Here is a 12,656-nt window from a genome sequence, read left to right on the forward strand (position 1 = left end):
AGATAGAAATAGGAGCTGGGTCCTCCGCTTTTTAAAGGCAGTGGCGGCCTTGGCCTTTCCAGCCTGATGTCCTTTTCGGGTCGATTGCATAATCTGCCGCGGCAGCATGCACGATCCTGCACCATGTTTTCGTCGCAAATTTTTCATGCATCGGAATTACCAAAAACATATTTAGCCATATCATAATTAGTAACATGTGTTAAAATGTATAATCAAAATGATTAAGTCATACATGATGCTCAGTTAGCCCTGATTGTATACATTATTAAGATATAGTTGATGACACCGGATACCTAGAAAAGTCCATCGGTAATAGTATCTTGCATTTGTACAAAATGACGAGTTCAAACGGACACCCCACTGATTATGTCTAAAATGACAACAATCAGACCAACAGTCACGAAAGCCAGGAGCAGAAAGCCTGACCATAAAAATGCCGCCGCTGCTGGACCAACCTTACCTTGCACAACTTGATAGGTCATAGATCCCGCAATAGTCCCATAAACACTGGCAGCCATATGCTGCCATAGTGCAGACATGAGTGCAAAACTCATTGCCCCAAATATAGCTCCCAAGGAACTCTGCATGATGTAGAGTGGAGGATACATCCTTCTACTCTGCTTGTTACCTTGAGGCCCTTGGGCTACTTGGGCTTCTTGGGTTCCTTGTTCCTCGCTTTGTGTTCCTGCGCTATCTCTTTGGATATCTTCCTCGATGTCTTGTACATCGGTTTTTTCCTGCCAGATCGCAAAAGCAAACAGGCTGAATATGATGCAAGTAATACTAGAGAATCAGCAACTAGAAGATCGACTCTTACACAGTACTCACAGGAGGCCTGGAAATATAACTCCATCGCTGAAGTGCTCCGCAATTCCTATCAGGTCTAAGGGATCATTTTCTCCATCGGCTACAGCCCTTAATGCCGGCGCTCTCCCGCAAGTCCAATCGAGAGTGTCTTGCCTTGAGACACACAGAGAGAAGTAGCCGGCTCTCACTTCCAGAGGCACTTCTTTCGCAGCGCTAAAGATTGGTAACGTCAAATTTGATCCGTGGCTCGGGATTTTGGTAAGATTGCGGTAAGATAAAGACAATATGTAAAAGTCCTTGGACGCGTTGCTGGATGATACACATGCCACAAGCGGCAGTACTTAATAATATACCAAACAGTCAGCTAAAGAGCCTTAGGCAACAACTGATACATTGACATACTCAGAAGGGCATCGGCAACTAAAGATATATTTATCAACCGACGTCGAAAGGTCAGCCACTCGAAAATTCGGCGCACGTAGAATGAGACTGAGTTCATGGCATCTAATTGCACATGCGTAGCGATTGCTGTGAGGAATTCTGTAACAACTGGAAGTTACCCCAACCATGCGGCGACATCTCATTTTGTAACTCTGGCCGACATGCATAACGCTAACACTAATTTATACACAGCTGAGCTGGTCTCGTATGCAGCCGCACAATCGTTGTCAGTCTGACTTCTCACTGGTGGTAGTATTTTCGCCAAGCTCTGCACCTGCAGGGAAGAAAACAAAAAGCAATACTCTCCAAGCCTTCTTTGGTACGACCTTCCTTTCTGGAAAGCGTGCCGTGTATTGCAGATTCCACACGAGAGGCCAATACTAACGTCAGTCCTCCCCTACCCCCCCCCCGGGCCTAATTGGGTAGTAGAAAGTTGCCTTCGCGACGCGTCCTCGCATAGCACCTCTATACCTCTTCGCGGCCGCCTCTTTGCGCACCGTCGGCCCTAGACTTATGCTTTCGGGATACCAGCGGCGTCGGTGTCATATCCATTCTGAGCACAACTGCTCTGGAGAAAATACTCACATCACCCGTCATAAAAGTGGTCACCGAAATAAAACGGTACAGTACAGACACAACTGGCCCCTCAAATGAAGTATTAGGTCAGACCAACAATAATAGTGGAGAAAAGAGGCATTAAGGCAATGCAAGAGGACCTTGTACGAAATTCATGGGGAAACTTCAATGACGCGAAAGATGTACCGGAAAACGGTTTAAGGAAGCTCACTCTTGGTCAAATCCTTCAATTCGATGAATTCCGTATCCAAGGATTCGGGAGCACTGGAAAATTCAGTGTCAATATAGAGGATCGACAGTACGGCCCAGTGCTGAGGTTTACTACAACCATACAGAGCCATCAGACACTCGCATTCTCCAGTGTTGTCCGTTATCGGCTTACCATTACCACCAGTGTAGTGTTTGATGTAACAAGCAGAGCAATACAAGTCAGTGGCGCCCAGAGTGCTGCAGTGAGGCTTAACCGGCGTCAGTCAAGTCGAGACGCAATGATGTCGAAACAGCCGAGTTCGCCATCGATGAAGTGCGTGATATTGGCCGCCGAAGGGCTCGTCAGACTGTTGACAGTGGCAGTGGTGGGACCGCGGGGCTCCACTGAGACCTCACTCTCGTTCCCTTCTTCCTCAAGCACCCGCATGAAGCGAATAGCCCAATGAGAAAGACAAAGCCCTCAAGCCCTCAAGAAAAAAGAGAGAGCCGGTCGCGTCAGCCCGAGACAGTGCAATACAGGCGACACAGTGAGCGACGACATGCGCAAGCGCAGCGGCCGCCACTCTAGGGTTCAAAAACAAGTCAATCGAGAAATGCCTCCGTAGAGACGTTACAGCGACTAGACTGTAAAGAACAGATACTACACTTGATCTAAGCCAAAAGGCAAAGAGAGCTGGAGAGAAAAGAAGAGGCGGTGGTGGGGGGAGGGGTGGGATTTATATAGTGGTGCTGAGGGGGGGTGCGTGCTGGTGACTCATCGCTGGCGTTGCATGGGGAAGCTGCGTTTGCGCTTTCACGGTTGCTGCGTCAGCTTCTTGAATGAGAAGGAGTCAGGCGGACAATGGCGGTAGAGCTCACCGCTTGGCAGTATCGGCTGCTGCCTGGGCGCGGGACAATAGCAAAGTAGCGGTGAAGGGCCGTTTGACATGGTCGGATCTCAATAGGCAGCAAGCGAAGTCTACTATTGTCCGGCTACCGCCTGAACACGTCATGCTTTGGCTCAGAACGAGAATGATGAAACGGCATATGACTGCTAGAATTGGTCTATTGTACTTTTATGAGTCAGTAAATATAACGTCGTGATGTGCTCATGTGTGACTATTTTAAGCCAGTCACGCAACTCGCAAGTGTCCGTAATCATGGGAAAATAGGTCATTCAAGATGTTACCTACTTTCACAGTCTTCTAGAACCCAGAGTGCGTAAGCCTATCCCACGACCATGAAAAGCTAGCTCAGAGTCCGACCTAAAACCAGGTATCAGGACGTCGCTTCTGCAACGCCATCTTGGACCGAAGAAGGTGTGCAAAGTCCATTTGAATCGGGGAAAGGATAAGCGTGAAAAAGAAACACAAAGCACCACCTCGGGTTCCTCTACGTTCGGACACTTACTGGCCTCTTCCGAAATGAACACGAAGTTCCGTGAAATTATACATCAAGGTGCTGCTACAACTTTGACAGACTAGGAACAGTGGCTTCGCAGATGACAAGACATGAGAGCATGATGAGGTGATACTGGATGTCTCGACAGTAATATAAGGTGACGCGTAGTAGCCAGGGAGTTTGCTCTACAATCCTTGGGGATGAGCTCGCTGCAGACGTGGAGTCTTCCACACAGGATTCCGGGTACGTGCAGCACATCAAGGCTGATGCAGAGCCTGGGGCAGCGATACACACAATACAGAAGAGCAGTATCACCTATAGAAAGAGCCAGAAGAAGAGGAATGATAAAATCTGGAGCTTAGACTCAAATCCCGATGCAATCGACAGAGATGAGGAAACGTTGGTCGGCAACAACATCGCGCTCAGTGAGTATTCGTCGGAAATGAGTATCATGGAAAAAAAGGAATAACAAACCCGAGCATCAAACAAAGCAAAGAAAAGAGATGCGAAGAGCTGCAGGGTGTCTGCTGGAACGTAAGCCATTCGTTGTGTCTGCAGCGCGTCTAAGCGCCTGATCGACGGACGTTTCCTCTGCGATGGGACGATGTGCGGGGAAGTCGATCTCAACCTCACTCCAGCGCGAGTGCAGACATCGCAAGCTTGCGACGCCATGCGCACAGCCGATGAAGCCGTTTTCCTGTGGCACGATGGGTGTGTCCTTCACGACACCAGAAGGCACCAACTCAGCGACGCGGTCGACTTCGCTGCGACCAAGATTCGGCACCTTTTTTCAAGAGCATGGGACGTTATCTCTATCTCCATCAGATCTGCCGGTCCAATGGCCGAGAGCGCGTCGCGGCGTGCTCGGATGGCGGATCTGAGTGGCGGAGTAAGGTGAGCAAGGCATGACGGCGACGGGACCTCCGGCTGGCTTCGCTTGCCAGGAAAAAAAAAAAAAAAAAGAAAAAAAGAGCCGTGCCTCTCGTAAAGACACAGAGAGCGACAAAACTCCATATCATGCAGGCAAACGAGACGGACAGAGCGGTGAGAGAGGGCAGCAGCGGCGGCGGCGCGCTCTAGCGCAGTCTCAACGTCATGAAGAATTCTTTTCTTTATCTCCGATTTGCCCGTCTCGGGCTATGGCAGCGCCTGTTCCTATTGCCACGCCCCAAAGCGGCATAGCGCGCGATTTTGTCTAGACTCTCTCTCCTCTGCTCCTCTCTATTTCTTCTCTTTTTTCTTCCCCTGCTCCTACAACCCTGTCTCGCGGTGTGCCTATTTCCCTCCACCTACCCGGATCCCCCGTGTAACCCCCACGGGACTTTCCTTGTCTTTCACTTGCACTACCCCGGCCGATCATGAACAATATACGCTATCTCAGCCATTGTGCCGTTTCCAAAGACATATGAACCTATAAGCGAGAAAAGAAGCACGCATCCAACGCAGCGCTCTTGCCTTGCCTGCCTTCGAGGCATCTGCCAATCCAGGGACCAAACGCAACCACCACTGTTTCCCAAACCAGTAGCCCGTCTCCTCACAAGTCAAACCAAGATGGCTACCACCACGCTCCTTGTCAAAAACGACATCCACACCACCTCATCCCCTCCCCCATCTCTCCCTCCATCCACTCCAAGCCAAAAAACCATGGAAGCCCCACCCGCACCAAAGGAAGCAGCAGAAGCAGCAGGAGGAGCAGCAGCGCCCTTCGGCGCGCCAACTTCATCTCTCTACGCTGTGCGCGACACGGCGTTCGCGGGCCGCGGCGTCTTCGCCACGCAGGACATTGCGGCGGGGACGCCGCTGTGGTGCTCCGAGGCGCCCAGCGCGCACGTCATCTTCCGGCAGTACCGCAAGGAGGTCTGCGGGCAGTGCTTTGCGTACGACGGGGGCAACATGCTCAAGACCCGCGACAACGTCGTCGGGTTTGTGTTTTGCTCGCCGGAGTGTCGGGAGGAGTGGAGGCGGGAGCAGGGCGAGGTGGGCGTGGTGGCTTGGACGGAGGTCCAGAAGCTTTGTAAGGGGTGTCCGCAGGAGCCGGAGATGGTTGATGCTTGTAAGTGTGATGCGTTTTCTTGACCATTTTCTGTTTTGGGGTGTTATGGTCTTTTTCATTCCTACGTCTTTTTATGATACCCTCTCTTATTCACTGTTTAAAACGGTGTTGAGCCTTTTCTTTGCTTTTGTGTTGTTCTTCAAGAGTACCTTGCTTCAAACCAGACGCATATCTCCGCATTTACGTCTTCAATTGATAGCAACCCTCCCCTTTCCCATCTCTAAACAGCACTCCACCCCTACCCACCCTCCACCCACCACCAACCCCAACTCACCAACCACCACAGACACCATAGCCCCCGACCCGACGGACATCGCAACCGCATGGGCAGACGCGAGCACCACCGCCGCCACAATCAGCACCGCACGAAGCAGTCCACACAGCGTGAGCAAAGCGCAACTAAAAGCGCTGCGCAACGCCCGCGCACACATCGCCGCGCCCGACACGCTCGCCTTCCTGCTCTCGGGGCTGCTCGCGCACTACCAGCGCCCGGAAGCCTGGCCCGCAACCCTCGCGCTCTGGCCAAACCCCACGCCGTACCGCTCGGCGGCCGAGCTCGACGAGCACACGTCGACGTTCCTGCAGCTGCGCGCCGTGCTGCCGCCTGTTCTGGCTGTCAGCTTCACCGCCGACGTGTGCGCGGCCCTGGCGTCGAGGGATAGTCGTAATAGTTTTGGTATCCGCTCGCTCGATGATGGTGGGGCCGAGTTCTTTGGCTATGGCACTTGGCCTTCGGCGAGCTATTTTAATCATAGCTGTGATCCGAATGTCGAGAAGAGGCGGGAGGGCCGCAAGTGGTTGTTTCGCTGTGCGAGGGATGTCAAGGTCGGTGACGAGCTGTGTATTACGTATTTGAGTGGCGAGGAGCGCGCGATGGCTGTGCAGGGACGGATGGAGCTGTTGGAGAAGTCGTGGGGGTTTGAGTGTGCGTGTGTGAGGTGTCGGGCTGGGGAGTAGGGTGTGATTGATGGGCACGAAGAGCTGGTGATGGATTCACGAAGACGGGAGACGAGAGTCTTAGAAAGAAAGGTATAGAAGACTATAGTGTGGCATGGGTTTCTCTAAACTGTATTATACTTCCAATCATTCCGACGAGATATTGTCGTTCCATGTCAATCTGTTCGTGACAGCTGCAAAGACAGCACCACAACCCTCTCCATTAAACCCCACTCAAAACAACCCCAAACACCACCACCACCACCACCACCAACACACCCGTACCCCCAGCAACCCTCACCCATCCCCAGCACTAAACACGAGCAACCAACCGCGCACCAGGCCCATCCAGACACCCACCACAACCGGCATCACGCAAGCCTGTCCTCGCAACCATGCCACAGCAGGGCGCGCATGACCTCAGCGGCCACCTGCGCGCAGCCCCGCAACAAGGCGGGCAAGAGTTGCCCTGCAGCTCGCACCACCAGCCGCCTGTCGCTCGCACCATCAGACGCCTGCAGCTCACGCCAGACTCCCGCCGGCGATGCTGATAGGTACGTGGGTCGTGGGCTGCGGGCCGCGTGGAAGACTACTCTAGAGTAGGAGTAGCTGAGTGCGGAGTGCGGGGCCCCGCATGGGTTGCCTACGCCATTTTGCTGATCTGGGGCCAGGGCCAGGGACAGGGACGGGGACAGGGAGTGAGAGGGCGGGCGCGTGGCTGCGCTGCGCTGCGCTGCGCTGTTGTTGGATGGGGTGGGGTGGGGTAGGGTACATAGGGTAGGGGCTGTGGGAGGTCGCTAGGTTATGCGTGCTCGTAGAGTAGATACGGCGTAGAGGTGGTGTACGAGCAGGTAGGTGGTGTGCTCGACGGGGTACGAGTAGAGTAGTCGTCCTCTGCGTGGTGCTCGAGTAGGGAACACACGACGAGCAAGGACTCGCCGTTGATGGCGTGGCGTTAGGGTGCCGCTGCCGCAGCAGCAGGCAGTCGAATGAGGACTCCGCGATGCTCGGGTCGAGATTCTGCGTTTGGCGGTTTGACGTCGCGACGCGCGAGCGCTGCTCCGTGGATGGTGGATGGATGGGGTGCGCGGTTGCTTGGATGCGGGGAAGCTTGCTACGTCATGCTGCTCCCATCGCGGGACGAGGCAGTTGTTAAGGAGGCGCGAAGACCGCCTCGGGCGTTGAGTTGCGATGCTCATTGTCTAATCCTGAATTCTGGTCAAGGCAATACGTACGACCTATTGAGCGAAGAAACTCGACGATTACACTTAGCTACCTATACAGCCTGTACACCTACCACTGTCATGTCTTCGTAAGTAGCCTAGTCAGTCATTGTTTTTGGCAGATTCGGCAATGTTGTTGTTGTCGTTAGACGTTGTCGTGTGGAGCAATATGTTGACGCGGTTGTAGCAGTCACCCACTCACTGGTGGTGAGGAAGAGCTCGCCGGCACTAAGATTCAGCCTCTCCAGTCCGGCATCAAGGCCAATACTCCGCTCGATACTTCGGGCCGCGGTTCCATCGGCTCGGACCACAGCATCGAGTCGACTCACCTCGACCCCATTGGCAAAGGTAAACGTACTCTGCGCCACAGGCGTGCTGATGCCTTGGGGTTGGTTGCACTGGTCTTGGGTCGAGGGCCGAGACAAACACGCAAGCAAAGCATGCACAGTGCTATGTTATTATACAGATGACATAGCATCGGGAGAAGCTCCTTTCGCACTGTACCTATGTAGAACCGTTGCTGACGGTTGCTCGATAGGACATCATGGTCACCCTCACCCCCACCCACCTCACCCTCATATGCCTCACCACGAGGCCCACGCCAACTCGCAGGGCGTCGTGGGCCGCGAGGACGTCTTTGCCAGTGCGAAAATCGAGCCCTTCGAGGGCCACCGCAGCGCCATGTACAAAGTCGAGAAGTCGCCCGGCCTCGACGACGAGATTGTCGACTCGTCGCGGATCGATCCGCTCAGCGAGGAGATGTGATGATGTGATGATTCAGATTGCGTGCGCGCGCATGGACGAAAGGAAATGGAGCGGGTGGATGCGAGATTTGCTGATCGGTCGATAAGAGTGCGTGTGCTGGCTGCACGCGCCCTTGAGCTGTGATGGGGGTGGAGGCAGATCATGAGCGAGAAAAAAAAAAAAAAAAGTCTCCTACCGTTAATTGCCGTTGTTATTTGTTTGATGCTTTTGGCGGCCCTTGGGATTTAGTCAAGTCGCTTCCTCCAACAGGTACTCCGTATGTACGAGTAATATGAAAGCAAGTTGTGATCAAGAGGTCTCGACGCCCGACAGCGTGTGTTTGGAACGCTCGTGAAGCACTTCTATCTGCGACCGGTGTCGTCAGCGTTTCAGGGCCGACCGGCACAAGCGTTGCACGGAGCGCGGAGGCGGGTTGACGAAACAAGAAGATCGTCATTTCACTCGCCCTGCCAACTGCTCTTCCAAGGCCGGACGACGTCAGGATTGTTGGAACGGCGTCGCGGGTCCGCAACGGGCGCTGTGACTGTGGCGCGGCTAGGATTCGAGGCGGGCAGGGCTAAAACTAACCAGGTGCGCTGGCGAGGACTACTCGGCACGCCCTGTGAGACTGTGGCTCTCTCTGTGGCTTTGCGGCTCTCTTCTCACCTTTCCAAGAGTCTTGTCAGCTCGATGCGCGGGCATGCCTGTGTCTGGTGCAGTAGCTGGCTGGGCCTGGCCAAGGCTCGGGCGCGATGATACGGGCGGATGGTGCCAGAGAGAGGACGAGTGCTATTTTGGGCAGAGTTTGGAGTGAGAGGCGACAGGGGTGTTTGCGCCAAGCGAGCCGCCATTGCTAAAATCGAGATGAGGTGCGAGGAGGGTTGCGCGTTCGCCCGTCGCATGCAGCCGCGACAAGAGGGGAACCGTGGGAAAGACACAGAAACTGAAGCAGCTTTTGCGGCTCCTCACCCGTGCGTGCGTGTATCCCTATTGTTGTTGTCGTGGCGGTGTATTTACTTTTTTTTTGTTTTTCTTTTTCTAATTGTCTTTGCCATTGTCATCATTGTATACCTATACCTCTGCCCGTCCGTCAGGCCCGCGTCGATCGGCCCCCCTTTCGCGCGCGCGCTCCAAAAATCCAGGTGTCCAATGCAAAGCATTACTCGCTCACCGGCACCCCCAGCCATTCGCCGCGCACCTTTGCTCCTGATGCTGCGCTGCAAGCGGCCCTAGCCTTGCCCTAGCCCGCCTGCACCCCCGACGATTCAGCTCCAACCACCCACACCACCATCATCCCTCTGCCCTCGTACGCTCTTCCGCCCCGACCTTCTCTTGCCAACAAGCTTCATTACGACGACTCTGCGCCCACGCCACCCTGTTGCGTTTCACGCGGGCCACTTCCCCTCCCCTCTCCCGACACACCTCACGATCCTCCGCCCGCGGAACCTAATCTTCCGCGCGCCTGGTCCACTCCCATAATACCCTAACCCCAGCACCCAGTTTCAAGCCTTCAAGATTCGGTTCCGCAAGAATTCCGTGCGAGAGAGGGAAGGCGACACTCATGCTCAACCTGGAGCCATGAAATCGCCTCTCTCTTCGCGCTTCGAGAACATGAACCCCTTGAAGCTGCTCCCGCTCAAGACGGGCTTCAACTACGAACAGCTGCCCGGCTACGAGCACAATGCTAGCACTCCGCTCAAAAAGTATCGCTGGCGATCCCCCAGCCCGGGCGGCGACCGCTTTGGCCTGCCCAGGATGTCGCCGTCGAGAGTCCTGCTCTTTGCGATAACCGCCATCTTCTGCATCGGCCTGCTGGCGACAGGCGGCTACCGAAGGCACCAAAACTTCATCCATCAGCCCCTCCCGCCCCGGGAGCTCTTCCCTTGGGAACACTTCCCACGGTAAGCCCTCATTCCTCCGCTTCACCGCGAAATTGCTTGATGTTAACAAGGTTTCCCGCGCAGGCTCAACGGCTACTACAATGGCATTCGCACGCTCGTCTCGCTTAAAGAGTACCAGCCCGAGCAGGTGTTTGTTCATCCCGATCAGGAGGAGGGTTTGGCCTACTTCCCCTCTACGACCCAGAAGGCGAAGATGGGTCAGGCCCCTGAGCCGTCGCCCTCTGCCAGGCCCTTCCCGATCAACCCATACCCTGACTTCAAGTCTCCCGAATACCTGAAGGAATTCCAGCCGGTCGAGGACTGCTATCTTGATGAGGGCCTCAAAACGCCAACCCCAGATATCTACGCTTACCCCGGCATTCCCGCAAACATGACTGCGCCTTTCTTCGGTTCCTACGAGCAGCTGGAAATTCCAAATGACATTTGCTACGAGCGCTTCGGCAGGCTGAGCCCCTATGGCTACGGCTTCAACCCCGATGAGGGCGGAGTCGGCCTGGCTGAAAACTCGGAAAGCGTTGGAGCGGAGAGGGTCTGGGAACTCGTCACCAAGCAGAGGGTGGACTGGAGACAGGTTGACTGGGGCCGTGCGCAACAGGCTTGCTACGACAAGAACAGGATCCGCTACGAAAAGAACGGCCTTACGCTGGAAGGCAAAGCGGGAAACCCGGGCAAGAAGATGGTGAAGCGCTCGGCCTACGTCCTGCGCACCTGGTCCGGCTACCACTACTCTGAGTGGCAGCTCCTCGCTTTGCGCGCCATGATCAACGAGCTGTCGCTGAAGTCTGGCGGCGAGTATGACGTACACCTCCTTGTGCACATCAAGGACGACAGCATCCCCATCTGGGCTTCCGACGCAATCTACCAGAGGACGCTCGAGGAGCAGGTGCCGAAGGAGTTCTGGGGAATCGCTACCCTGTGGTCAGAGCAACAGATGCGCACGTACTACCCAGAGCCTTTCGTTGACAACCTCGAGAACGACTCTGGCCAGCCCGTTCACAGCGTCTACCGCGGCGCCCACTTTGCTCTTCAGTGGTTCGCTCAGCAGCACCCCGAGTACGACTTCTTCTGGAACTGGGAGATGGATCTGCGTTACACTGGCCACTACTACGAGTTTCACGACCGCCTTGGTAGGTGGGCTAAGAAGCAGCCTCGCAAGGGCGCTTGGGAGCGCAGCTCCAAGTTCTACATGCCTGATCTGCACGGCTCTTGGGAAAACTACACTCGCATGGTCGAGCAAGAAATCGAGGAGTCTGACACGCCTCCTGTCTGGGGTCCGCCCGTCTACGAAGCTCGCGACAGGATCCCCTCTCCTCCCGGCACCACTCCTCCGACAAGCTATGAACAGGACAACTACGAGTGGGGTGTTGGCGAAGATGCTGATCTGATCACCTTCAACCCGTTCTTCGACCCCGAGAAGACCAACTGGGTGTTCCGTCACGATATCACTGGTTACGATCTTTCGCTCCCGCCGCCGCCCCGCCGTGTTGCCATCATTACGGTTGCTCGTCTTTCGAAGCGTCTTCTTAACCTCATGCACGAGGAGACTTACCGTCTCCGTCACACCATGTTCCCGGAGATGTGGCCCCCGACTGTCGCCTACCACCACGGTCTCAAAGCCGTGTACGCCCCGCACCCCGTCTTCTTTGACCGCAACTGGGACCTGGACTACATGAACCGCATCTTCAACTACCCCAAGAAGGAAATCGAGTCGCCGTTTGGCTGGGGCGAGCACAACCTGCTCGGCTCATCCTTCTACTACAACTCGGGCTTCTCGGGAGCGCTCTGGAGACGCTGGCTCGGCGCCAGCGAGAACGGCGAGGGTGGCCGCATGGAAGAGGAGAACGGCTCGGGCCGGATGTGCCTACGGGGCATCCTGTTCCACCCGATCAAGTCGGAACGCGGCGAATAATGACGAGGAGCAGCCATTCCCGGTCGAGTGCATCTTCTCCCTTTTCCGAATTTCCTTTGCGCAAACAGTTTATAGACCCCCTCCGCTTGTCCGGCCACGATCGATCCGATTGAGCGCGTCTCCGAGTTTCCGTTTTCTTTTTTCTTTTTATTAAACTTGCGAGCTGCCCCTCCTGCTGCTAGTTTCCGATTTCCTCTACACGCTTACCTACCCATCGGGACGGAGTTGGATGGCGTCCTCATTTGGTTTTAAACTCTCTCCCTCGCCTTGACCAAGCACGACCAAAAATCGGTTTATTATCCCTGCATTGCACACACACATACACACCCTTTGGTGCCCCGATAATTGCTTTTTTGGGGGACACCGGGGGATGGATACTTCAGCATCTACGGCTACTACAACTACATTTATGGGTGTGGGCGTCGGAAAGGAGGTGAAAACGAACGGGGGGACCTATCAGAGCGCCCCCCGCCGCT

General features: G+C 54.9%; 5 protein-coding genes across 5 annotated transcripts; 4 read left to right on the forward strand and 1 right to left on the reverse strand.

Annotated features, from left to right (window-relative positions):
* Window positions 1-304: 304 nt before the first annotated feature.
* K452DRAFT_361382 (uncharacterized protein) lies at window positions 305-1,322 on the reverse strand. The gene is made up of 3 exons (XM_033546419.1): window positions 1,210-1,322; window positions 829-1,147; window positions 305-783 (listed from the first exon to the last, which is right to left on the reverse strand). Exons 1-3 carry the CDS (start codon window positions 1,304-1,306, stop codon window positions 345-347), a joined length of 855 nt encoding a protein of 284 aa, XP_033394023.1. The 5' UTR covers window positions 1,307-1,322; the 3' UTR covers window positions 305-344.
* Window positions 1,323-5,058: 3,736 nt separating this feature from the next.
* Window positions 5,059-6,424, forward strand: K452DRAFT_234621 (uncharacterized protein; the record flags this gene model as incomplete). Its single annotated transcript, XM_033537374.1, has 2 exons — window positions 5,059-5,467; window positions 5,754-6,424. The coding sequence occupies 2 exons, from the start codon at window positions 5,059-5,061 to the stop codon at window positions 6,422-6,424; spliced, it is 1,080 nt and encodes a 359-aa protein (XP_033394024.1).
* Window positions 6,425-7,199: 775 nt separating this feature from the next.
* Window positions 7,200-8,153, forward strand: K452DRAFT_91795 (uncharacterized protein). The gene is made up of 2 exons (XM_033547312.1): window positions 7,200-7,715; window positions 7,817-8,153. The coding sequence occupies exons 1-2, from the start codon at window positions 7,393-7,395 to the stop codon at window positions 8,094-8,096; spliced, it is 603 nt and encodes a 200-aa protein (XP_033394025.1). The 5' UTR covers window positions 7,200-7,392; the 3' UTR covers window positions 8,097-8,153.
* Window positions 8,021-8,556, forward strand: K452DRAFT_290900 (uncharacterized protein). Its single transcript, XM_033541079.1, has one exon. The coding sequence runs from the start codon at window positions 8,206-8,208 to the stop codon at window positions 8,389-8,391; it is 186 nt and encodes a 61-aa protein (XP_033394026.1). The 5' UTR covers window positions 8,021-8,205; the 3' UTR covers window positions 8,392-8,556.
* Window positions 8,557-9,981: 1,425 nt separating this feature from the next.
* Window positions 9,982-12,180, forward strand: K452DRAFT_328859 (uncharacterized protein; the record flags this gene model as incomplete). Its single annotated transcript, XM_033545011.1, has 2 exons — window positions 9,982-10,271; window positions 10,335-12,180. 2 exons carry the CDS (start codon window positions 9,982-9,984, stop codon window positions 12,178-12,180), a joined length of 2,136 nt encoding a protein of 711 aa, XP_033394027.1.
* Window positions 12,181-12,656: the final 476 nt, after the last annotated feature.

The sequence above is a fragment of the Aplosporella prunicola genome, assembly GCF_010093885.1.
Source record: "Aplosporella prunicola CBS 121167 unplaced genomic scaffold K452scaffold_24, whole genome shotgun sequence".
NCBI lineage: Eukaryota > Fungi > Ascomycota > Dothideomycetes > Botryosphaeriales > Aplosporellaceae > Aplosporella > Aplosporella prunicola.

Bases quoted from the DNA above. Each gene is read 5' to 3' on its own strand.
- K452DRAFT_361382 (XM_033546419.1), bottom strand. From the start codon at position 1,306: ATGAACTCAGTCTCATTCTACGTGCGCCGAATTTTCGAGTGGCTGACC. The intron at 1,148-1,209 runs GTATGTCAATGT...TATATTATTAAG, and splicing joins AGTTGCCGATGCCCTTCTGA to TACTGCCGCTTGTGGCATGT. The intron at 784-828 runs GTGAGTACTGTG...CTGATTCTCTAG, and splicing joins GTTATATTTCCAGGCCTCCT to TATTACTTGCATCATATTCA.
- K452DRAFT_290900 (XM_033541079.1), top strand. From the start codon at position 8,206: ATGCCTCACCACGAGGCCCACGCCAACTCGCAGGGCGTCGTGGGCCGC.
- K452DRAFT_91795 (XM_033547312.1), top strand. From the start codon at position 7,393: ATGAGGACTCCGCGATGCTCGGGTCGAGATTCTGCGTTTGGCGGTTTG. The intron at 7,716-7,816 runs GTAAGTAGCCTA...CGGTTGTAGCAG, and splicing joins CCTACCACTGTCATGTCTTC to TCACCCACTCACTGGTGGTG.